Source organism: Stenella coeruleoalba (assembly GCF_951394435.1).
Source record: "Stenella coeruleoalba genome assembly, chromosome: 5".
Lineage (NCBI taxonomy): Eukaryota > Metazoa > Chordata > Mammalia > Artiodactyla > Delphinidae > Stenella > Stenella coeruleoalba.
The window spans coordinates 15,299,673-15,326,712 of record NC_137150.1 but is presented as its reverse complement, the minus strand read 5'-3'; the positions used below and the strand labels follow the sequence as shown (position 1 = coordinate 15,326,712).

The 27,040-nt window shown below is 39.9% G+C and overlaps 1 protein-coding gene across 4 annotated transcripts in view; it reads right to left on the bottom strand.

Moving 5' to 3' along the window:
- Positions 1–27,040, bottom strand: part of LOC307187259 (uncharacterized protein) — a 322,251-nt gene that overhangs the window by 5,329 nt on the left and 289,882 nt on the right. Inside the window, exons 4-5 of one of the 4 annotated variants that reach the window (XM_079923070.1) lie at positions 2,623–2,737; positions 616–2,122 (exon numbers count right to left, since the gene is read on the bottom strand). In XM_079923070.1, coding sequence (XP_079779196.1) covers positions 2,075–2,122; positions 2,623–2,737 — 163 coding nt within the window. In that variant the 3' untranslated portion in view covers positions 616–2,074. Of the gene's footprint in view, positions 1–615; positions 2,738–27,040 lie in introns of those variants that run through there. The other 3 variants (XR_013828562.1, XM_079923071.1, XR_013828563.1) reach the window with 3 other exon arrangements.

The window sequence follows — 27,040 nt, the reverse complement described above, 5'->3', positions numbered from 1 at the left end:
GCTTACTCTCAACTTCAAATGGGTGAGCTCTGCCATGCCCCTGCCCCTTCATGGTTCTTTGATCTCTGTAACTCCACTGGCTTTCACATTCACTTGCCCTTGTCATGATTCGGAGGTCTCTTCCTTTGAAACATTAAACTTCAACAACTCACCCTCAAACCACAATCTCATCTCTTTCCAGCTCTTACTTCCTCACCCTAGCATACTCGTTAGTCTCATAAAATTAAATTTACTTGTTCTTTTCCAATTTCTCATCGATTTGTCACCTTCACTTTGATCCTGACCTTGCTTAGACTCTATGATCTATGGTGTTCAACTATAAAGAGCACAGTACTCTATGGAGTTGAACTATCCTCTTGACAATATCCTCAGCTCCCATACTCCCTTTCCATCTCTACCCTCATGGCAATATTCCAGCCTAGAAATCTACAATTTCTCTTCTCAGCTCCTATACCCAGGGAACTGAGTACTACTGAGGAAGCCAGTACTCACCATGGCACTATGAGCAGATAGAAGTCTCCTATTTCAGTTGGACAATTGCAATCATTAAGTATGAAATTACCTAAAACTTATGTATGCTCACACATCATTCCAGTCTGATGATGATATGTCCCTCCTGTTCAAAGTCAAATGAGCCCAGACAAGATATCCCCTCCCATGAGCTCACTGAGAACATGTACCATGTTTTATCCCTATTTTATTAATATTAGAACCTGGAACACGGTAGGTAGTCAGTAAGTGTTCTATTTAATGATTCACTCTCTTCTCTGTATTTTTCCGTAACTTGTATCATATTTATTTATGTCTACCTACCGTACTAAGCTGTGACTTCCTTCAGGACAGGGATTGTTTCTTAGTCATATTTTATCCCTTGTACCTGGCAATGTCTACAGCATAGTAGGTATGAGTGAACAAGGTGAGAGGAAATTAATACTTTAGTGACACAGTCATCTTTGTGTATTTAAATAATATTAGCTGTGTTGATAAATGGATATCTAAATGAGGAAATTAGTAACCTAAGTCCAAGTGTACAGTTATGATAGCTCAATGAGTTCTAAGTTGCTTTATTACCAAATAAATTTAGATAATTATTTTCATCTCAAATTCAAGTCAATTCATTAAAAAAACTAATGAGATGATTTTTAGCCTGAGAATGATCTGAGAGCCCCACATTTTCTTTTGCCTGGGTTCCCTTTAACACCACTTGATAGAACTGAAGACACCTATGCACAGGTGTAAGTTCTCATTATGAAATCTACTTTATCTTCTTCTCTTTGATTATTTAGTTTAGTTGCTTATATAGTTTCCTTTAGGATACCCTGCTTGGTGTTTTTTTTTCTTTCTTATTATCATAACAGAAATCATCAAAGAATTATAACTCCTACTTCCTAATCCATTATTTCAGTCTACTTACTGCTGGCCATTGCTCAATCATGCACACATAATCATGGTGCTTAATCATGGCGCACATGCACGCGCACACGCGCGCACACACACACACACACACACACACGCATATGATATAGAGAATAAAATTAAGATTCTGGCCCTGGACCTTCAAGATGGTGGAGGAGTAAGATGTGGACATCACCTTCCTCCCCACAAATACATCAAAAATACATCTACATGTGGAACAACTCCTACAGAACATCTACTGAACGCTGGCAGAAGGCCTCAGACTTCCCAAAAGACAAGAAAATCCCCATGTACCTGGGTAGGGCAAAAGAAAAAACAGAGACAAAATAATAGGGACAGGACCTGAACCTCTGGGAGGGAGCTGTGAAGGAGGAAATGTTTCCACACACTAGGAAGCCCCTTCACTGGTAGAGACGGGATTGTGTGGGGTGGGGGGGGAAGCTGCGGAGCCGCGGAGGAGAGCGCAGCAACAGGGGTGCGGAGGGCAAAGCAGAGAGATTCCTGCACAGAGGATCAGTGCTGACCAGAACTCACCAACCCGAGAGGCTTGTCTGCTCACCCGCTGGGACGGGCGGGGCTGGGAGCTGAGGCTCGGCTTTGGAGGTCAGATCCCAGGGAGAGGACTGGGGTTGGCGGCGTGAACACAGCCTGAAGGGGGCTAGTGCGCCACAGCTAGCTGGGAGGGAGTCTGGGAAAAACTCTGGACCTGAGAGGCAAGAGACCATTGTTTTGGGCTGCGCGAGGAGCGGGGATTCCTTCCCTGTCTGACCAGAGGAGGCGCAGCACTGCTTAAACAAGCTCCAGAGACAGGCGTGAGCTGCCACTATCAGTTCGGACATCAGAGACAGGCATGAAATGCTAACTCTGCTGCTGAAGCCACCAAGAATCCTGTGTGCGAGCACAGGTCACTATCCACACTCTTCCCCCAGGAGCCTGTACAGTTCGCCACTGCCAGGGTCCCGTGATCCGGGGACAACTTCCCCAGGAGAACACACGGCGTGCCTAAGGCTGTTGCAATGTCACACCAGCCTCTGCCTCTGCAAGCTTGCCCCGCATTCCAATTATAACTACTGTACCCTTCCCTCCCCCATGCATGAGTGAGCCAAAGCCCCCTAATCAGAGGCTGCTATAACGCTGTCGTGCTTGGGTGGGTTAGAACAGAAGCCTTAGGGCAACCTACGCAAAGAGGTGGGGCCAAAACCAAACCTGAACTCCAGGAGCTGTGTGAACAAGAAGAGAAAGGGAAATCTCCCCAGCAGCCTTAGGAGCAGTGGATGAAATCCCCACAATCAACTTGAGGTACCCTGGATCTGTGGAATACCTGAAAGACAAGAAATCAACCCAAAATTGAGACGGTGGATTTTGGAAGCAACTGTAGACTGACAAGTCTTGTAGACAAGACTGACTTGTTTCTGACTTTTACATTTATCTTAGTATGGTTTTTAGCTCTTGTTATCATTGGTGGATTTGTTTATTGGTTTTGTTGCTCTCTTCCTTTTTTAAATTACTTTTTTACTTTAATAATTTTTAAATTTTAATTATTTTATTATTTTTTTTAATTAAAAAAAATTTTTTTCTTTCCTTTTTTCTCCCTTTTCTGCTGAGCCATGTGGCTGACAGGGTCTTGGTGCTCCAGCCTGGTGTGAGGCATGAGCCTCTGAGGTGGGAGAGCTGACTGCAGGACATTGGTCCACCAAAGAGCTCCCAGCCCCACGTAATATCAACTGGCAAGAGCTCGCCCAGAGATCTCCATCTCAACACTAAGACACAGCTCTACCCAACAGCTAGCAAGCTCCAGTGCTGGATGCCCTATGCCAAGCACCTAGAAAGACAGGAATACAACCTCACCCATTAGCAGAGAGGCTGCCTAAAATCATAATAACTTCACAGACACCCCAAAACACACCACCAGACACAGCCTTGTGCATCAGAAAGACAAGGTCTAGTCCCATCCACCAGAAAACAGGCACCAGTCCCCTCAACCAGGAAGCCTATACAAGCCACTGAACCAACCTTACCTATGGGGGAAGACAACAAAAACAATGGGAACTATGAACCTGCAGCCTACAAAAAGGAGACCCCAAACACAGTAAGTTAAGCCAAATGAGAACACAGAGAAATATGCAGCAGATGAAGGAGCAATGTAGAAACCCACCAAACCAAACAAGTGAAGAGGAAATAGGCACTTTACCTGAAAAAGAATTCAGAGTAATGAGAGTAAACATGATACAAAACCTTGGAAATAGAATGGAGAAAATATAAGAAATGTCTAACAAGGACCTAGAAGAACTAAAGAGCAAACAAACAATGACGAAAAACACAGTTAATGAAATTAAAAATTCTCTAGAAGGAATCAATAGCAGAATAACTGAGGCAGAAGAATGGATAAGTGACCTGGAATATAAAATAGTAGAAATAACTACTACTGCAGAGAAGAATAAAGAAAAAGAATGAAAAGAATTGAGGACAGTCTCAGAGACCTCTGGGACAACACTGAACGCACGAACATTTGAATTATAGGGGTCCCGGAAGAAAAAGAGAAAAAGAAAGGGTATGAGAAAATATTTGAAGAGATTATATTTGAAAACTTCCCTAACATGGGAAAGGAAATAGTCAATCAAGTCCAGGAAGTACAGAGAGTCCCATACAGGATAAATCTAAGGAGAAACACACCAAGACACATATTAATCAAACTATCAAAAATTAAATACAAAGAAAAAATATTAAAAGCAGCAAGGGAAAGCAACAAATGGCATACAAGGGAATCCCCATAAGGTTAACAGCTGATCTTTCAGCGGAAATTCTGCAAGCCAGAAGGGAGTAGAAGGACATATTTCAACGAATGAAAGGGAAAAACCTACAACCAGGATTACTCTACCCAGCACGGATCTCATTCAGATTGAACAGGGAAATTAAAACCTTTACAGACAAGCCAAAGCCAAGAGAATTCAGCACCACCAAACCAGCTTTACAACAAATGCTAAACGAACTTCTCTAGGCAGGAAACACAAGAGAAGGAAAAGACCTAAATAACAAACCCAAAACAATTAAGAAAATGGTAATAGGAACATACATATTGATAACTACCTTAAATGTAAATGAATTAAATGCTCCAACCAAAAGACACACACTGGCTGAATGGATACAAAAACAAGACCCGTATATATGTGGTCTACAACAGACCCACTTCAGACTGAGGGACACATACAGACTGAAAGTGAGTGGATGGAAAAAGATATTCCATGCAAATGGAAATCAAAAGAAAGCTGGAGTAGCAATTCTCATATAAGACAAAACAGACTTTAAAATAAAGACTACTACAAAAGACAAAGAACGACACTACATAATGATCAAGGGATCAATCCAAGAAGATTTAAAAATTATAAATATTTACACACCCAACACAGGAGCAACTCAATACATAAGGCAAATGTGAAAACCATAAAAGGGGATGTCAACAGCAGCACATTAATAGTAGGGGACTTTAACACTCCACTTTCACCAATGGACAGATCATCCAAAATGAAAATAAATAAGGAAGCATAAGTTGTAAATGACACATTAGACCAGATGGACTTAATTAATATTTATAGGACTTTCCATCCAAAAACAACAGAATACACTTTCTTCTCAAGTGCTCATGGAACATTCTCCAGAATAGATCATATCTTGGGTCACAAATCAAGCCTTGGTAAATTTAAGAAAATTGTAATCGTATCAAGCAACTTTTCCGACCATAAGGCTATGAGACTAGATATCAATCACAGGAAAAAATCTGTAAACAGTACAAACACATGGAGGCTAAACAATACGCTAGTAAAACACCAAGAGATCACTGAAGAAATCAAAGAGGAAATCAAAAAACACCTAGAAACAAATGACAATGAAAACTCAATGACCCAAAACCTAAGAGATGCTGCAAAAGCAGTTCTAAGAGGGAAGTTTATAGCAATACAATCCTACCTCAAGAAAGAAGAAAAATCTGAAATAAACAACCTAAGCTTACACCTAAAGCAATTAGAGAAAGAAGAAAAAAAAGAAACCCAAAGGTTTCTTTGGCAGAAGGAAAGAAATCATAAGATCAGATCAGAAAGAAATGAAAAAGAAATGAAGGAAACAATAGCAAAGATCAATAAAACTAAAAGCTGGTTCTTTGAGAAGATAAACAAAATAGATAAACCACTAACCAGACTCATCAAGAAAAAAAGGGAGAAGACTCAAATCAACAGGTATGAAATGAAAAAGAAGTGACAACTGACACTGCAGAAGTACAAAGGATCATGAGAGATTACTACAAGCAACTCTCTGCCAATAAAATGGACAACCTGGAAGAAATGGACAAATTCTCAAAAAGGTATAATCTTCCACGACTGAACCAGGAAGAAATAGAAAACATGAACAGACCAATCACAAGTAATGAAATTGAAACGGTGATTAAAAATCTTCAACAGGGCTTCCCTGGTGGCGCAGTGGTTGAGAGTCCACCTGCTGATGCAGGGGATGCGGGTTCGTGCCCTGGTCTGGGAAGATCCCACATGCTGCGGAGCAGCTGGGTCCGTGAGCCATGGCCGTTGAGCCTGCGCGTCCAGAGCCTGTGCTCTGCAACGGGAGAGGCCACAACAGTGAGATGCCCACATACCACAAAAAAAACAAAAAACCTTCCAACAAACAAAAGCCGAGGAGCAGATGGCTTCACAGGTGAATTCTATCAAACATTTAGAGAAGAGCTAACGCCTATCCTCAAACACTTCCAAAATATAGCAGAGGGAGGAACACTCTCACACTCATTCTACAAGGCCACCATCACCCTGATACCACAACCAGACAAAGATGTCACAAAAAAAGAAAACTACAGGCCAATATCACTGATGTACCTAGATGGAAAAATCCTTAACAAAATACTAGCAAAGAGAATCCAACAGCACATTAAAAGGATCATACACCATGATCAAGTGGGGTTCATCCCAGGACTGTAAGGATTCTTCAATATATGCAAATCAATCAATGTGATACACTATATTAACAAATTGAAGGATAAAAACCATATGATAATCTCAATAGATGAATAAAAGGCTTTCAACAAAATTCAACACCCATTTATGATAAAAACTCTGCAGAAAGCAGGAATAGAGGGAACTTACCTCAACATAATAAAGGCCATATACGACAACCCCACAGCCAACATCGGTCTCAATGGTGAAGAATTGAAACCATTTCCTCTAAAATCAGGAAGAAGACAAGGATGCACACTCTCACCACTATTATTCAACATAGTTTTGGAAGTTTTAGCCACAGCAATCAGAGAAGAAAAAGAAATAAAAGGAATCCAAATCAGAAAAGAAGAAGTAAAGCTGTCACTGTTTGCAGATGACATGAGACTACACATAGAGAGGTCTAAAGATGCTACTAGAAATCTACTAGAGCTAATCAGTAAACTTGGTAAAGTGGCAGGATACAAGATTAAGGCATAGAAATCTCTTGCATTCATATACATTAATGATGAACATTCTGAAAGAGAAATTAAGGAAACACTCCAATTTACCATTGCAACAAAAAGAATAAAATACCTAGGAATAAACCTACCTAAGGAGACAAAAGACCTGTATGCAGAAAAGTATAAGACCCTGATGAAAGAAATTAAAGACAATACAAACAGATAGAGAGATATACTATTTTCTTGAATTGGAAGAATCAACATTGTGAAAATGACTCTACTTCCCAAAGCAATCTACAGATTCAATGCAATCCCTATCAAACTACCAATGGCATTTTTCACAGTACTAGAAGAAGAAAATTTCACAATTTGTATGGAAACACAAAAGATCCCGAATAGCCAAAGCAATCTTGAGAAAGAAAAAGGGAGCTGGAGGAATGAGGCTCCCTGACTTCAGACTATACACCAAAGCTACAGTAGTCAAAAGACAGTATGGTACTGGCACAAAAACAGAAATATAGATCAGTGGAACAGGATAGAAAGCCTAGAGATAAACATAGGCACATATGGTCACCTTATTTTTGATAAAGTAGGCAAGAATATAAAATGGAGAAAAGATAATCTCTTCAATAAGTGGTGTTGGGAAAACTGGACAGCTACATGTAAAGGAATGAAATTAGAACACTTCATAACAACATACACAAAAATAAACTCAAAATGGATTAAAGACCTAAATGTAAGGCCAGACACTATAAAACTCTTAGAGGAAAACATAGGAAGAACACTCTTTGACATAAATCACAGCAAGATCCTTTTTGACCCACCTCCTAGAAAAATGGAAATAAAAACAAAAATAAACAAATGGGACCTAATGAAACATAAAAGCTTGCACAGCAAAGGAAACCATAAACAAGATGAAAAGACAACCCTCAGAATGGGAGAAAATATTTGCAAATGAAGCAACTGACAAAGGATTAATCTCCAAAATATACAAGCAGCTATGCAGCACAATATCAAAAAAACAAACAACCCAATCCAAAAATTGGAAGAAGACCTAAATAGACATTTCTCCAAAGAAGATATACAGATTGCCAACAAACACATGAAAGGATGCTCAACATCACTAATCATTAGAGAAATGCAAATCAAAACCACAATGAGGTATCACCTCACACTGGTCAGAATGGCCATCATCCAAAAATCTACAAACAATAAATGCTGGAGAGGGTGTGGAGAAAAGGGGACCCGCTTGCACTGTTGGTGGGAAGGTAAATTGATACAGTCACTATGGAGAATAGTATGGAGGTTCCTCAAAAAACTAAAAATAAAACAACCATACGACCCAGCAATCCCACTACTGGGCATATACCCTGAGAAAACCATAATTCAAAAAGATTCATGTACCACAATATTCATTGCAGCACTATTTACAATAGCCAGGACATGGAACAACCTACATGTCCATCGACAGATGAATGGATAAAGAAGATGCGGCACATATATACAATGGAATACTACTCAGCTATGTAAAGAAACGAAATTGAGTTATTTGTAGTGATGTTGATGGACCTAGAGACTGTCATACAGAGGGAAGTAAGTCAGATAGAGAAAAACAAATACTGTATGTTAACACATATATATGGAATCTAAAAAAAAACATGGTTCTGATGAACCTACGGCCATGACAGGAATAAAGACACGGACGTAGAGAATGGACTTGAGGACACAGGGAGGGGGAAGGGTAAGCTGGGACGACGTGTGAGAGTAGCACTGACATATATACCCTACCAAATGTAAAACAGCTAGTGGGAAGCAGCTGCATGGCATGGTGAGAATAGCTTGGTTCTTTGTGACCACCTAGAGGGGTGGGATAGGGAAGGTGGGAGGGAGATGCAAGAGGGAGGGGCTATGGGGATATATGTATACATACAGCTGATTGACTTTGTTAAACAGCAGAAACTAACACAACATTGTAAAGGAATTATACTCCAGTAAAGATGTTTTAAAAAAAAATAAGAATGCAAAAAAAAAAAAAGATTCTGGCGCATTTACAATTGCCTTGTATACAAACTTTCCAGGTGTTTTCTAGATTTAAATAAGCCACGATCAAACCTCTAGATACTGCATTTGCTTATCTGAGGTCCCCACCCAGACCACTCAATAAATGTTCTTCAGGAATCTGACTTTTTTTTTTACTGCAGAATAACCTCACCTTGAACTCCTACTTTCCCACAAGCCTCTCAAGAATGTCAGATGAGAACAGCGCTCTTTTCCTCTTGTAAAATCCAAGTTTCTGGTGACTTGTGAAACAAGGAACTATGCTCTTAGCACAAGGGCACTTGATGATTCCCCAACATAGTCCATCCTTGATTATTCAGGAGTGTAGGTATGTACTTCTGAGTTTTCTACAGTATATTATTCTAGGTTGAATTTTCCCTTTTGCCATGTACAGCTCTAGATTATCTCCCCTTATATTGTTTGTGTGTGGTAAGGGTTTACAAGCTTTAAAAACATTAACCTAGTAAAAATAAATTAGACAGCAAATATGTTGCCCCCAAATCATACAGGACACTCAAAACCGAAAGTAAGGTATTTGGTGCACTTCCCAGATTCCCCTTCAGGACGGAAGCACTCATTCTCCTAATCTAGAGGTCTATGGCCTGCTGAGCTCTCACAGCAGTCTCTCTCCAGGAATTGCCCTTGAGTGAAAAAGAGCTGTTTTGCCCAATGTTATAAGTAACCCACATCCAATGACTCTTCAATGTAGGAAGTTACAAAACTGACCTCTTATCCACTCCCGCCCCCGCCCCCACCCAATACACACACAATTTGGGTAGGTCATTCCAGTTTCAGAGCTCCCCACGTGATCAGCTGAGACCTCTGTTGCAACTGTTTTCAGTTTAATTTCTCCCTCTGCCAAACCCTGTTTCCTTTACACCCTTATGGGTGTTACTCCTGAGAGTATCTCCAAAAAACCACCTGGATGCAATTCTCCAGTTCTGGGTCAGTTTCTTAGGGAATCCAACCAAAGGTTGTTAATGCAAGGATAGATCCTAGAAAGGAGACTCTGATAATTTTGGAGCTGGGTCACCTACCAGTAGGCTGGCAATAAGGACCCTGTCACTGGTGATAGGCAGATTATGGGTAGCCCCTGGCCTACTGTAGTGGTGAAATTGTTAAACTGTCATAGGTGGTAAACCGGTTGGAGAACAGGAAATATCCCAGGCATTATAAAGTTGAGGGAAAAACATTAATTGTAAGAAAAGGGGAACCAAACGGCTCTTTCCAGCAATGCCTTTAAAGGGTAGCAGAATATGCCACTCCAAAATACTGTAGGAGTTCAGGACATGCCACCCTAAAATATGCCACTTTGGTATATTGTTTATTTTGAGCTGTAAGCACTTGAAAAACAGCAAATGCAGGAAGAGGCTTTCTCTGAACTCCCCTTATTTGCCTAAAGACAGATCCTCCAAAAGGGATTCAACTGTCATAGATCCCCTCCCTGGGAATTATATCCACCAGGGGAGATAGACTCATCACAGGAGAGAAGAATAGACGGTGACACTACACCCAAACTTTGTCACAAAATATCATACCTGCCATCTATTCTTCTAAAGCCTCATTCACCTTTCCTAAAAATTATTTATCTTCCCTAAGAGTCCCATATTCCCCACCCTTTTCCCTATTAAGATGGCATTTAAGTCTAGAATCTAAGTTGCCTTGGAAAGTTACTCATTTTTCCCTGAGTATCTACCATGTATACACGTTAAATTTCTGTTTGTTTTTCTTTTCTTAATCTGTCTTTTATTACAGGAGTCTCAGCAAAACTTCAAAAGGGTAGAGGGAAAATTATTTTTTATTCCATACTCATTGGAGAACAATAATGAAAGGCTGAGGGTGATTAATCATCAATTTAGGGCAAAATATGAAAGTTTAATGGTCTCCCGGTGGCTGGCTGTGTATATATATACACACACACACACACTCACATACATATATACACACACATATATATATATACATATATACACATATATACACACATATATATATGTGTGTGTGTATATATATATATACATAAAAATATATATATTTGCCTCCTGCTGTGAAAGGGCAGAAAACCTTGAAGAATTAATTATAAGGGTAATGGATCTCTGGACAAAGTTGAGTTCTTCACCCCTGCAAGGCAAGTCTATTGTGCTAATGTTAGAGTTTGGTTAGGCAGGAGTGAGTCCCTGAGACTTGTGATGGGGACATCTAAGTTGACACTAAAGAACATGGCCTAGGTTTTTCTGGACAGTCTGGCTCTGTATCAATGGCCCAATTCTCCCCATTGAAAATTATCATTCCCTCTTTGCTTGAGAAACAATTCAAAAGCCATTGTTTTGCAAAGAAATATGCAGCTTTCTCCCTTCCAATCTACCTACACCTTTTCTCCTGGCCACCAGACAATGAAAACTATAGTCAAGAGACAAGATGATGTGGTCTGGGAAGTGCTGGGTCTGTTAAGGGAGGAAAGGACTTAGAAAACACATACTGTCAGGAGCTAGGAGTGTAGTCTGTTGACTTGGATGTGACACAGGACATAATATGCTGGCAAGGACTCTGGGAATCAGTGCCAGTTATGTTACTTGTAGGCTTTTAGAAGCCTGGTAAAAAGGGATGGCCCTTACTAATTGAGCTAGAAATCCCAAACTGCCATGCAAACAGTGGAAAGAGAGATCAAAAGGCTTAGAGAAGTGAGCATGCTGGAGTGGATATATTACGTGAGGTCCGAATGTGTACCAGCTGCCTATGTTCTGTGGGAGGGCCCAGAGAACACACTATTTACCAATCTGATAGGAAATGTGCTGGTAGAGAACCAGCATCACTGAATAACTTAGTGTCTTTCAGCAGAAGACCAGTGCTCATGGTAGGTTTCTTCATAGCAATGGGGATGACTGGACCTCAACATAAAAAGGCAGGTGGTGGGGGCTTCCCTGGTGGCGCAGTGGTTGAGGGTCCGCCTGCCGATGCAGGGGACACGGGTTCGTGCCCTGGTCTGGGAAGATCCCACATGCCACGGTGTGGCTGGGCCCGTGAGCCATGGCTGCTGAGCCTGTGCGTCCGGAGCCCATGCTCCGCAACGGGAGAGGCCACAACAGTGAGAGGCCCGCGTACCACACACACAAAAAAAGGCAGGTGGTGGCATCTAACAGTCAGAAACAATGTGGGTATAATCATCATAACGGAGTGGTACCAAGGGGCTTGATCAGTGCCCTGTGGAGATGTTAATGGAACATGCATAACTAAAGGCAAGATAGATGGGCCAACAAGGGACCATTCAATGTATACAGTCAAAAGAAATCAAGGTTAAATGATCAGGAGCTTGAGGAAGCTGTCCCAACGAAAGTTCATATTTACTTGCTCTGTTTTCAAACTCAGTCAGTTTTCTGACCCAGAAGTCACTGGCGAAAGTAGAGGCTGGGTCCCCATAAGGAAGGGCCCTGAAACCCTCCTGCAAGTGGACATGGTAACAATTCTTTCAGTTCTTTCTCGAAAAGGACACATGACAATTTACTTGGGTAACCTTATAATATGAGAAAGGGAAAATCCAGACATTGTAATGACTTTTAAACATGGGGTTTGAATTAATATTAATACCCAGGGATCTTAAGTTAGAGTAGGGGCATATAGGAGCCAAGTAATAAACGGAGTCTTAGCACAGGTCTGATTCACAGTAGGTCCCTTGGTCTATAACCCACCTATTGGTGATTTCACTGGTTCTCCAAATGTCCAGTTGGAATGGACACACACGGTAATTGTAAGAACCCCAACACTGAGTCCTAGGCCTATGGAGTAACAGCTATTTAACTGGGAAGGCCAAGTGAAAGGTGCCGAAACTGCCCACATCTGCCAATTCTATAAGTTAAAAACAATACTGAGCCCAGAAATAAAGGCGGAAATTAGTGCCACCCTAAAAACATAAAGGAATCTGTGGTGAGAAAAGATGCCACGTGCAGTTTCTGGCAAGCCGCACCAGAAAAATCACAATGAAGCCCCTGCGTGTTCTGGAACGAGACAATGCCTTTGCAGGCGAGAATTACCCACCTTCTCAAAACAGCTCCTGGCTTGCTACTGGGTCCTGATAGAGGTGGACTATCTGATCATGGGATATCAATGACCATATGGTCCATCATATTATACCAGTGCTGTCCACCATAAGCTGGGTTTTCTTGAACTACAAAGTCATAAGAGTAAGAGAGCCCTGCAATATTCCATCATGAGCAGCATTCCCTCATTAGAATGTACATCCAGGATTGTGCGCATGCAGGGCTGGGCGGCACGAATAACCTGCGTTAGCAGGGGGCCCAGATCCACTTGCCATCCACCACAGTTACATTTGTGCCTCTCTCCTCAGCTCACACCTATAGCTTTTTGGTCAGCTGATACAGAAGGAAAAGGCCTTAAGTTTGATTCATGGGTGGGTAATTTCCATATTTAAGGACAAGCTGAAAGTGGACAACTGCTTCATTACAATCCCATTCAGTTGTGGTCCTGAAAGCTGGCGACCAGTGAAAATCCTCTCGTGGGCAGAGCTTCAGGCACCAAACCAGGATACCTACTTTATAAGGAAAGAGAAATGGCCCAAATTAAGACTATATACAGACTTCTAACCAATGGCAGCAGTGTGGCTGCTTGATCAGAAATTGGAAAGAAGAAAAATGGAGATCTGGGGGGGATCAGAGGTCTGAGGAATGGAAGTGAGCACAGTTTGTGAAGGTCCGTGTATAACTTGTTAATGCCTGGTAGAGAGCATTTACCGTGAAAGAGGGACTAAAGAGCTAGACAGACAGAATGACGTTGCTACTGGCTGACACGTGACAGCCAGCCTCTTTTATTAGCAACTGCAGTGCTGGCACAATAAGAGCGTGCACGGAGGATCCATGGTGTCAGGGATGGAAGCTATGCATGGATCCACCCAAGATCATGGACTCACCGTCACTATGGCTCATCTGTCTACCAGTACTGCTTTCAGATGTCCAACCAGCCAGCAACAAAGAACAATACTAAGACCTGATAGGGCACCGTTTCCCAAGGAGACCAACAAGTCCCTTGGTGGCAAAGTCAATTATCTGCTGGAAGAGGCAGCAATTTATCTTTACTGGAATCAGTACATATTCCAGGTATAAGTTTGAATTTTACACTTGTAGGGCCTCAACTATCTCCAATGTTTATAGAATGTTTGATCCACAGACAGGGTATCACACCTGATGATGTATCAGACCAAGGACCACTTTAAAGCAAAAGAGGCTTGGCAGTAGACTTATAACAATAAAATACACTGTTCCTGTAACAGACCATACCACTAAAAATCTACCAGACTTGCAGAGTGACAGAACTACCTTTTGAAGGTATAGCTGAAACCTAAGCTTGGAGATAATACCCTGCAAAGATGGGGGTGCCATCCTCTAGGATATAGGACACACCCTAAATTAGTGATCATTATACAGTGCTGTGTCCCCAGGAGATAGAAGATGTGAAAGTAAGGAGTAAGGCCCCTTTTACTATCAGTCCTACAGAGTCACTTGAAGAATTTGTGCCTCTGACTCTACGATGACAAGCTTTGCAGGTCTAGAGGTTCTGCTCTCAGAAGATGAATGCTTTTACCAAAAGACTTTTCATTTCTATTTGTTTTCTAGTCAACCAGCACTTTAGATTCCACGTGCCAAAAAGGCCAGGAAAGGAGTCACCATCCTGGCTGAGATAATGGACCCTGATGATTACGAGTATGTAGCACTGCCATTACCTGGCATGGAATGGAATACTTTTGGCAGCCAGGTGACCCACTGGGGCGTTTCTTGTTACTCCTTACCCAATTCTGACAGTAAACCGTCAAGTACTGACCCCACAGTTTGAGAAGCGCATGGTGACCAGAGGACCAGAACTTTTAGGAATGAGGGCTTGGATTACCTTATTAGGTAGGCCAGCTAGAGCAGGGGATATGCTATTGGAGATGGAAGGGAACCTAGAAGGGATAGTAAAGAAAGGAGATGAGTATCAGCTGTGTTCCCAACACCAGCTTCAGTGGTGAGGGCTGTAGTCGCTCCCACTAATCTCCCTCTTATACATCAACCCAGAATCCTAGAAAAGATGATTGTAGATGGTGAACTTACACGAAACAAGAGGATCTGAATTTTGCAAGTTCTGGACTCTACTGGATGCTGCAGTCTGCCACCCAGATCCCCATGTCAGGACCAAGGCCCTCATTTCCCTAGCTGCTGTGAGTGTGGTTGATACCGGTATATAGCTGAGTTCTTCTCTAGGAATTGCCTCAACAGAAGGGAACTGCCTTGCCCAATGTTAGGTCCCCTCCCCCATGGATGCCCACATCTGCTCCATGTTGGGGAGCAGGGGTGGTGGTATAAAAGTCAATTTGGGTCATCTCTGAAGAGCCAAACAAGATTCAAGGCTCCCTGTGGGATGTGCTGAGGCTCCCACACAGCCTTCTTCAACATCTCCCTCTACTCAGCTCTGCTTCTGTTATTCCCTGCAGATGCTAATCCCAAGGGTACTCTCAAATAAAACTCCTGCATGAAAATCTGTCTCAATCTGTTTCTTGGGGATCCTAACCTAAGATACTGGATTCACGTTACAAACTTGTTTAAGAGCTAGTTTAACTTTCTGGCTCACTTCTCTCTGTATGACAGAGTCTAGGTCCATCCACACCTCTACAAATGACCCAGTTTCGTTCCTTTTTATGGCTGAGTAATATTCCATTTTGTATATGTACCACATCTTCTTTATCCAGAAAGATGGTACAGATAAACCTATTTGCAGGGCAGGAATAGAGACGTAGATATAGAGAATGGACATGTGGATACAGCAGGGGAAGGGGAGGGTGGGACGAATTGGGAGAGTAGGTTTGACATAAATACACTACCATGTGTAAAATAGATAGCTAGTAGGAACCTGCTGTATAGCACAGGGAGAGCAGCTTGGTGCTCTGTGACGATCTAGATGGGAGTGTGTGGGGGACTGGAGGGAGGTCCAAGAGGGAGGGAATGTATGTATACATATAGCTGATTCACTTCATTATACAGCAGAAACTAACAACACTGTAAAGCAATTATACTCCAATTAAAAATAAATAAATAAATAAAACTAAAAAAAAGAACTAGTTTAAGACTCTTGGTCTATATCACCAGTTGTTTTCCAATTTACAAGGGTACCTGTAGCATACACTAGTTTTTATTTTTTGCATTTCAGGACAGTGTTTAAAATCCCAGGCTTTATACCATTTTAAAGATGGTTTTTTGTACTATGTGGTAGGAGTGGTGGAACTGAGGACACATGCTGTGAAATCCTCTCCCAACAAGGCTGGCATGGGTTCTCCTCACATCCATGCAAGAGACAGAAGAATGGGTAAATATAGCTCCTGATACCTCAGTTCACTAAAAACATTAAAAATATTTTTACAACTTTTAGACACAGACCCTAATAACTAGAAATTAGTACAAATGCAGCAATAAAAATGCAAGTACTTCCAGATTGAAGCACAATAATGATGAAGACATAAAAAATGCTTTTTCAGGGCCTTCCCTGGTGGCGCAGTGGTTGAGAGTCCGTCTGGCGATGCAGGGGATACGGGTTCGTGCCCCGGTCCGGGATGATCCCACATGCCGCGGAGCGGCTGGGCCCGTGAGCCATGGCCGCTGAGCCTATGCGTCCGCAGCCTGCGCGTCCAGAGCCTGTGCTCCACAATGGGAGAGGCCCGCGTAATGCAACAAAAAAAAAAAAAAAAAAAGCTTTTTCTTATGATAGTCTATTCTTTTAAACTTTGGATATTGGGGTAAACCATCTGCTAACTGTACAGACATAAAATTCTTAGTACTGGGCTTCCCTGGTGGCGCAGTGGTTGAGAGTCTGCCTGCCGATGCAGGGGACACGGGTTCGTGCCCCGGTCCGGGAAGATCCCACATGCCGCGGAGCGGCTGGGCCCGTGAGCCATGGCCGCTGAGCCTGCGCGTCCGGAGCCTGTGTTCCGCAACGGGAGAGGCCACGACAGTGAGAGGCCCGCGTAACGCAAAAAAAAAAAAAAAAAATTCTTAGTACTGATTTTGAACTGTGTAGAACATTTGCTTGAGGAACAAACCTTTTCAGGGATCAAAGAGTGAAGATGCTACCAAAGAGTGAAGGTAGAGAGGTTAGGTGGCCAAGGCCCAGTGGCATAGCTCCTAAATACATTTGTACTCTAGTTTTACTAGTTCTTTGTCTCGAGTGAAGATCTGCAGCAATAGCAACTGTAAGAAATCCATCCATGAGCAGGTTTCTTGCCTTCCCTTGTGGGAGGGGTGAGAGCGGATGAGAAAGCACACAAAACAAACCTCTCTGGCTCATTTCCTACTGATTTCTAACTTCAATTGTCGGCAGGGTTTGCCCTGCCCCAAGTTCCATCTGCCCCCAGGCACTCAAGTAGGCTTCATAACTGAAGTATAGCTCTACTTTTCTCTACTCTCTACTCATATTCCTCAAACACAGAAGAACAAAATATAACTATGATCAGTGGCCCGCAATTCAAATGAGCCTAGCCTAATTACTTGGAAATACACCTTCCTTTTCTTTTGGGGCTAACATTAATTTGAACCTGGTCAAACCATGTCAGGAAACATTTAAAAAAAATAATAAAGCCCTACCAGAAATAACTAATTATTGTATATACAAGAGAAGTTGAGCCTTTTTTTTTTTTTTTTACCACTTCATGGAAATTCTGACACTCATTTTAAGGATTAAAATAAATAGGGAATTGTGCCAGTCCCATTTGTTGCTGTTTCCTCGTGCTAGGAACAACTGTAGGTTCTGAGGAGAGTTCATGCTGTTTCTATATCCACGTTGCTAAGGTGATATGGGGGGCTGAAAACACACTGGCAACTCACTGTTAATTTGTTTACAAAAGAATATGAATGAGTTTCACCTCCTACAGTCAGGAGCACTTCAGCTTCTGCCTAACTCTTTGAATCCAACTGTAGGGTGCAAGGTCATTACCAACCAAACCGCTCACAAATTAAGTAAAAACTCCTTCAGGTTGTTAAGATACAATTATTCTCAATTCTCAGTACAATCTGTTAAACAGTCCCAATTAACTAACTATTTAGAGCGCAAAGTGAAAAACAGAATCAACGTGAAACTAAGCGAAAAAAAAAGATCTTTCAATTCCAAAATGAAACGTGCCTTGCTCAGAGCAAGCACCTTAACCCCCAGTAAATCAAAATGGTTTAGCAGAACAGCTGGCTTGCTGGCTTCTGGGTGTGTGTGAATGTGTAGAGGAATACATTGTCATTTGTTCAAATAATCAGTTATTATTTCATACAATTGTGTCCTTTTGAACATAGGAGTGCTGAATGGGGCAGAGAGGGTGGTAACCGCCTGGGTTAACCTAAGTACGTAATACCAGAGAAACACAGTAAGGGACTAGAATACCGGCCACTGTTTTCCTGCTAATGGGATCTGTTTTATTGCTTTGTACAGTTCCTCTCAAAGCCTAGGCTTGTCTTTGTTCATAACTGCAACAGAAACAAGGCTAATCATGGATCACTGATTCTGCTTTATGAGACAGATGGCAAAAAGAATCTTACCATGATGTAAGAAATAAAAATCATACCATGATATAGGAGAATATTATTCTAAGAGGCAATATAGTGAATTGGTTATGAACATAAACTCCAGTGCCCAACTGCCTAGATGTACCACTTTCTACGACATGATCTAGGGGCAAATGACAACTCTTATGTCCTGTTTCATCCTCTGCAAAACAGGAACAATAGAAGTAACTACATTATAAATGAGCAGATTTAATCTGTTAATGTAAGTTAAATGGAGAGTAAATATTATGACAGTATTTGTTATTTTTAACACAGATGTAACAGTTTAAATGCTTCAATTAGTATATAGAGAAAATTACCAAACACTTTAAATTCCAGAGCCAGTAAGTTTTTTTCTTAATATGAGGAAAGTGCATTTTATATGGTTTTGACACAAATTTCTACCAAGACGTTTTGTTTCCCAACTCTTTAATCCGATGCTCTAACTATAGATTGACTTTTCAAACTACTTGATTTGCTAGAAGCTGAGTTGTATTGCCCACAGTAGATTAAAAACCTAGGAAAATCCACTAGGATTTTCACCTGCCTAGGATGACCACTTCACCTGCTCTTGCATTTAAGCTATTTTAATTGAGGAAAGGAATACAGATTTTATAGAATCTAAGAGATAAAAGAAATCTTAAAAGGCAAAACTCTACCCAATATAGGTGCCCTCGCTCACTCGTGTATTTATTCTGCTAATTTTTTAGTATTCCTTAAGGGCAAGGACCGAGCCTTATTTTAATTCTATATATCTTGCCATTGATATAGTGCCTGCACTGAGGCAATGCTTATTTGGAATGGAATATATTTATTCCTCCATTAAGCACATATTGAGTATCTAATAAATGCCAACATGTGGATAAGCTATGGTGTTATAAAGATAAATAGAACAGAGTCTCTGCTCTTAAAGTGCTCACCATATCAGCATATTGTATAAAGTAACTAAATAGTACGTATTAAGTGCTAGACCAGGTGGATGGACAGGGTGTGGCAGCTTGTACATGAACTGCAGTGCTCTCCTTAAACTTTGGGAAGTGGGAAGGACACCCTTGGTCTCACACTTACTCTCCAACAGCCTGGCCTGTACCCTAGCAATGGCCAGCTCTGTAGAATTGCAGTGGGTAATTCCTAAGCATGACTTGACACGTAATGGGAGACTATGAGGATTTTGACAAGTCCCAGTTTCTCAGAGTTTTGAAATTTCCACCTAATGTTGGTAAGAGTCAAGGAATGGCTTCCCCATGTTTGGCAGATTTGAAAGCCTGAGACTGTGGGCCTCAGAGAACTGTCCTTCAGCATCAGCCTTCACCTCTCCTAAGTGGTCCTTGAGGGTATGCTTAGTACCAGGAAGCTCACTCATGGGTAAGGCAGCCCTTTCTACCATCAAAAGATTCTTACGTTAAACCTTTATCTTCCTCCTTGTAACTATCAATCATCAACACTGATTCTGCCATCTAAACAAGATATAAAATTAAGCCCTCTACAATATAACATATATTACATATATTCAAACAAGAGAGAATGTCCCAATTATTATATCCCTTCATCTTTTATTAGATTAAATATTCCCAATTCTTTCAAACTTTCCTCATGGTAATTTCCATAGACTTCATCATTCCCTTTTCTCTTTGAGGCACTCTATTGGTCAGTGATCCTCTTAAAATTATGGAACTTGGGACTGGACACTCTGTAGGGCTCCACACAGTCCTGAAATAGGTTCATAGGAGGCCCAGGTTGCATCTCACAGAACAGAACACAGAAGGTTTGCAGAAAGAAAATTGAAGCACTTTGAAAACTGTGAAGTCCCTTACAAATGCACAGTATAACTAATACTTTGTAGATTTTCTCTGGTGTTCTTGAAATCACATACATCAAAGGAGTTAAATGACTTTGTTCAGAGCCAGTGGCTCAGCAATACCTGTAATAAGGGAAAGTAACCTTAGTTATTTCTTAATTAAGACTCTTGTAGCATAAGGAGGTGTTGGGAAATTAATTTGACAGGCTAAATTAATGTGCATTACTTTAACAATTAACCCTGATTTATTCTGGAGAAGCTAAGCAAGTATTGATTCATTTCCCCAGCCTTCTATGAGTAATCACATTCAAAGTAAACAACATCAATTATTAAGAATCTGCTTTTGCATGGTAACTAACTTTATACTGAAAGAGTAAATGTCAAAACGCATTGGAAGAGAAGGCTTGAATTGAATTTTTGATAACTTTAAGAAAATCTCACCAAAAGCTAGCTTATTTACAGTACATGTCTTAGTTTCTTCTTATATTACTTTTCAGAGAATTGTCACCCACATTTTAGTGCTAGAAGGAAACTCAAGGATCATCTGGCCCAATTCAAGAAAATATGTGGAGTTAAAGATGTTATAATTGTGAAAGTGGGATATTTAGTAATCAAACTAATTTTATATCACTGGTAAATTATTTTTTAGTTGGAACAATTAACACTTAGACATTAATACTTAATACTCAGCCATTATACAATATAATCGTGACTAAATTGTGGTTAAGGACCAATCCTAGTCGATCTTTACTACAGAGAAGAGAACAAGGGAACAGTGATAGGTTAATTGTCCATTTCCTCGTTCTGATATTTGCAGTTAAGGGTCAGTTCTACTGGCCATTAAAAACATATCAAAATGATTTGTTGATATAAAATAGGGTCGCAGTGTTGGGTGATAAATGTGGGGTTTTAATTTCTTTTTGTTTGTACTTTTCTGTATCATCTAATTTTTTTTGCATTGAATATATTTTTAATTTGAAAAATCACATGCATTAATATTTTAGGGAAATATATTTTGTTTCTCATCCTGTGATATAAGTAGAAAATTAGGAGGTTACAAATGATTCATTATTAAAAGTCTAAGTAGATTATAATTTATTTAAGGACACTTTTTATTTTGGTATTTGGCCCTGTGGCCTGCTAAGAGTTGCACTCAAGGTACTCAGGTGTTAGTGCCTAGGACGAAACCAGAGCCTTTGCACTGATTTTTCCCTCCCAGATTCAAGTCCTTCCCAGCCCCATTTTTCATCTCCATTTACAAATCAAAGAGGTAGAGAAGGGGCAGCAGGCTGCATGCAGGGTTGGTGGCTGCTGTGCAGAGTTATTATCCAAGATGATGAGAGAGTAAATACAGATGGCTATATACAGAAACATTTGCAACAGTATTGTGGAGGAATTTTGGCTGATTTAATTATTGGTTTTTTCCCCTATCTATATATTCTAATTTTTCCATATGGTAATACTATTTAAACTAAAAGTCAGTGAGAATTCTGTAAGATATGATTGTGAGCAGCAGTTCTATATACTGCTTATAAATGGCTTTGTAAATAGCTTAATTTTTATTATCTGCAATGTAGGAAGGAGGCAAAATTTTAGAAGAGGTTGACATTAGTGATTTGCCTGTGATTACACAGCAAGGAAATGGAAGGACTTTAAAATAATTTTCATTAAATAAATACCTTTTCCTGACATGTTTATTTATTTTTAATCTTTTGCATACAGTCTTAAAAAAGATGATGCAATGCCATAAGAAATGAAAAGAGAAAGGCTGGAACCACTTAGCATTTAAGAATAAAACGCATTATACACTGTATTTTTTCATCAAAAACCAACATTTGCTCATTGTTTTCTCTAGTAAACATTCAAAGCTAAATTGTTCTGCAAGAACTGAATTTGGAACAGTAAGATTTGAGGGATTAAAAACGTATTTTGCAAATTTATATTGTAAACAGGAACAAAGCCGATACTGGCAAATGCTCAGGGCCAGAAAACACAGAGGAATTACAATGACTTTTGGAAGAAATGAAATCGGGTGGCTTGAAGAACATTCCTTTTTCTGGTTTTGATATGTAAGCTGATCTAAAGTTTTTTAAATAGATTAAGTTGAGCCTATTTACATTTATCGATATGATGAATGTTTTGTCCTTTGTAACAGAATTATGTTTACTATGTGACTTTCATTAAGTAGTCTCTTTTCTTTGTTTTTTAATTAAACTTTTTATTTTATATTGTAACTTTTTTGTGTTTAAGAAGACATATGTAAAACTATTATTATCCTATTTTAATCCTTTATTTAATGCTTAGTCCCCTTCCTAGTCAACTTTAGATAATTTCCTTTTATTTCTACCTATTATCTTTGCAGCACTCAATGAGTATATACTATTTTCTTCTTTTTTCCCATTTTTATTTCTCAGATTTTGTTTTTTGTGGGGTTTTTTTTTGTATGTTACTTTGACAGAGCAAAGAATGTTTATATACTAAGTTTTCTCTCTCATTCTCACCTGTTACAGTCTTAGATCTACAATTAGTTGACCCTTGAACCACATGGATTTGAATTGCGGGGGGTTCACTTAGACGTGTTATTTTTTCCCTCTAAATTATACTACAGTACTACACCACCCAGAGACGGGTGAACCTGTGGATGTGGACCTGGCTTCGGAGGGCTGACTGTGAAGTTATACACAGATAGTCGGCACACCTAACACCTGCATTGGTCAGGGGTCAATTGTATATTTAATCCTCACTACTAGTTCTTTGTCTGGTTTCCTTAATCATCTATTTGTTAAATGAAGTTCATCTCTTAGTAGGTTCCCCAGGAAAGACTCGTGGGTAGTGTTAATATTTGAAGAACAGCTTGGCTGTGTATAAAATCCTTTACTTACCCCTTCTTTCTTTAAGTTTATGGAGCGTTGCACTGCTTTCTTGCTTTGGTTGTTGATGACAATAAGTTTCATGTCAACCTGAATTTCTTTTCCTTCTAACTGATTTTTTTATTCTGCTTGGAAATCCAGAGGGTTCTTTCATTTTTAAAGTTCAATGATTTTACTAGGATATATCTCACAGTCAATTGTTTTGGATTGATTTTTGGGAATAAAAGATGGATCCGGGCTTCCCTGGTGGCGCAGTGGTTGAGAGTCCGCCTGCCCATGCAGGGGACACGGGTTTGAGCCCTGGTCTGGGAAGATACCACATGCCGCGGAGCAACTAATCCTGTGCACCACAACTACTGAACCTGTGCTCTACAGCCCGCAAGCCACAACTACAACTACTGAAGCCTGCGCACCTAGAGACCATGTTCCGCAATAAGAGAAGCCACTGCACTGAGAAGCTGTGCACCGCAACGAAGAGTAGCCCGTGCTCGCCACAACCAGACAAAGCCCGCATGCAAAAATGAAGACCCAATGCAGCCATAAATAAATAGATAGATAGATAGATAGATAGATAAAATAGTTTAGCAAATGCAAAACTTTAATATACTGAATATGCTGTGCAATGTTTGTCACTCACTGTCAATAAAATTTGTTGAAATACTAAAGGTACCTGGATATGTAGCAGATGCTATACGAACAGTTTAATGAAAGCAGACACTGTGTCTTCTGTAAGGTCAGTTTTAAGCCCATTACTCAATGCTATATTTCTGAATATTCACAAAAGAAATTAGTTTATTGGCTTAGTATCAAGAAAAAGTGGTGCTTCTTCTGATAGTCTGATTTGATTTTCAACTTGTATATAATAAACTGTGCTATCATTCCACTCCTGTTTTTCTCAATTAAAAATTATAATATAAAAAGTTAATCTGAATTATAATTGTATTACTAAAACCAAACCTTTGTTCTTAAATAGAATTCAAAATAACTAGAGTTGAATTTGTGATCTATCCAAAGTTAATGAATAGGACTTTCTGGCATGCATTTAAAAAATATTAACTCCATTATTCTCTCCATTTTTATGTCCCTGTTCTTGTTTTAAGTTAGCTCTTAGTAGCACATGAGACTCCTAGAAAACCTCAATAAATGTAAGCTAGCCATATGTTTTTCATATTTCAATATGTTTTATAGAGCTTTGTATGTTTTTTTCAGTCATTTAAAAAATGCATGGTGTAGATAGATGGAATTATTGAGTCATATAGACTCACTTTTGAAATGTGAATATGTTGAAGTAACATTTACTGGAACCAAATTATTCCACACTCTCTTGTAGGGTGGCTTTCTGCACAGCACGTTTGTATGAGAAGAGCAGGAATGTGGAGACTGGGTAATTTTCTAAAATGTAAGAATATTTTAGTCTTTGTTTTGTGAGTAATAATTAAAAAATAAAACCCAGCCAATGACGAATATAAATTTTAGCACAACAACTTTTCCAGGTCAGGAAGACTGGTAGAGATTGTTTTTCAATTTCCATTGCATGCTCTCTCCAGACTGATTTCTTCAAAGTGGAGGTATTCTACTTTTCCTTGGGGCAGGAAGTATGTTACAGGGGGAAATTTTTTTTTGGCTACTGAAATAGAAATATGGATTCAACTTCTAATTTTGTCACTTCCAAGCTTCATGACATTGAAAAATTTACTTAATTAACCCCTTTAAATTCCATTTTTGTTTTCATAGAAATGAACATAATACCTCCTTTACTTAGTGGTTTTGGAGATTAACTGAAAATACATGAAAAGTGATTAACACAGGTTACTTATCCTTTCTGCTCTCTGTGCATCCTTAGGAATAACTTTCAAGACAGCTGACTCAGCAAACATGAGTTCCTATGTTATAGAGCTTGAGTTTATTATTACTTAAACCTGAAATGAAAGCAGCCTTATGGATGGTCCCCAATTCAGAGTTCCTTGCATTAATATTTTCATTGATCTGTCCGCTAAGCAGAAGATAAACCCTCTAGGGGAGACTGTGTGACACCAAGCAGTGGCACTTATTATGATATTCCTGTATCTAATTAACTGGTTGTAGGAATAAGGCATGTGTGTATCTGTGGTTTTGTGAGCCTGGAGTATATTAGAGAATCTAAAGTTCATGAACTAAGGTAAGAAATCAGAATGTAAGACATAATACTTGAGGATAAAACAAAAACAGAAAACCCCACACACTCTTAGTAAAAAACTGGTTGCTCTATAGCCATCACAAAAACATCCACCTGAAATGGCTTTACATCTGTCTAGTCAATTATCGACTGTTTCATAGTCATGGTTCTAAAGAAAATCACCAAATCTGTGGCCGACTCAAAACACTGAACAGACTTCAAAGGCTGACATCCACCCATTCTCCTTCTGTAACCAATGCAGAATGTACTTTTGTATCCGACGAAAAAGTACCTCCATCATAGTAGATATTCAATAAACATCTGTAGAGTATTTATGTCAGTTTCTAAGAGCGACATCACTATGGTCATGCCTCAGTAACAAACATGTCTCAAAACAAACTCTTCCCTAAAACCCTACATAATATCAGCAGTTTGCTTTGATCAAATGAGATTGTGTCTGGCTAGCATTACTCTTCCTTACTTAAGAAAATGATAGATTAGCCCTGGGTTTTTATTTGAATTTTGAGTAGTGGCCTCAAACCTATCTGTTTGGATGGAGGCAGCAAAAATGCAGATTCTTTTCAAGCATTTAAGAAACACCAAGATAATCATTCAAAGTTAGCATGCATTTCTCAAGAAAAGTCCAATCAATATAACTTTAATTTCTTTGCTGCTTCTGTTAATTCCACAAACATTTATTGAATATCTACTATGATGGAGTCACCATTCAAGGAACTGGACAGATATAGACTAATAATACATGCTTCATTCCTTCAAAGTCTTAGAAGATAGCGACAGAGACAGAATACACACGTAACCGTAGCAAAATATAAGGGGGGAGTGCTATAATTGAAGTCTATACAGCATACTAAGATAATAAAGAGGAAAGATTTGCTACCTTTGTCTATGGTGGTAGCTGTTTGGGGAGTGGAGCTTCACTGAGTAAATATCATTCGAGTTGCACCTTGAAAAGCATGTAGAAGTTGAGCAACAGAGACAACTGGGGATGATAAAATAGTACCTTCAAAGACTCAGAGCTATGAGCAAGTTTGGGGTATTTATTTAGTGAGTGGGAGGAATTACGGGTGCAATGATGAGTGAATGAGGAGGTGATAGTGATAAAGCAGGCAAAGATATGATGGAGATAGTTTGTGGAAAGCCTTTTGTGAATACAGAATTGGAGAGGGGCAAGATTGAAAGCCAGGGTCCATCACTGACATGGCACAAGTCCCAAATAGTTTAATGAATGCCTGAGTTGAACACATGGAAGAGGGGATGATGAGCTGGAGAGAGAAAATGATGTGACGACACAAGGTAAGAATTGCTGGAAAGGAATATGGGTGTATGGCAAAATAACAAATTTAATATGAGATATATTAAATTTGAGATACATTTGAATCACCTGGGAGAAGTTATAGAGAAAGCAGTTTATCTTAAGCTCAGGGCAGGAACTGCAGATATATTTGTCAGTTGCTGGTATGTAGGCGTGTTAAATTTGATCCTCTAAGAAGTAGTTGTCAAGATAGGATCAAGTAGGCAACAGAACTATTGGGGCAACACTCATGAAGGAGAAGAAAGACAGGGAGATCCTTTAGACCACAATGCTGGTTTGACACCTGTGGTAAGAAGAGGGGGAAGGAAGGAGGTTTGTGTGGGAAGAATCTCAGACAGCAGCACAATCCCAAGAAAGTTTTCTCCAGGCTGAATGGTGTCCTAGAGCCAAAAGGGAGTCCTGTGTGCTGCAAC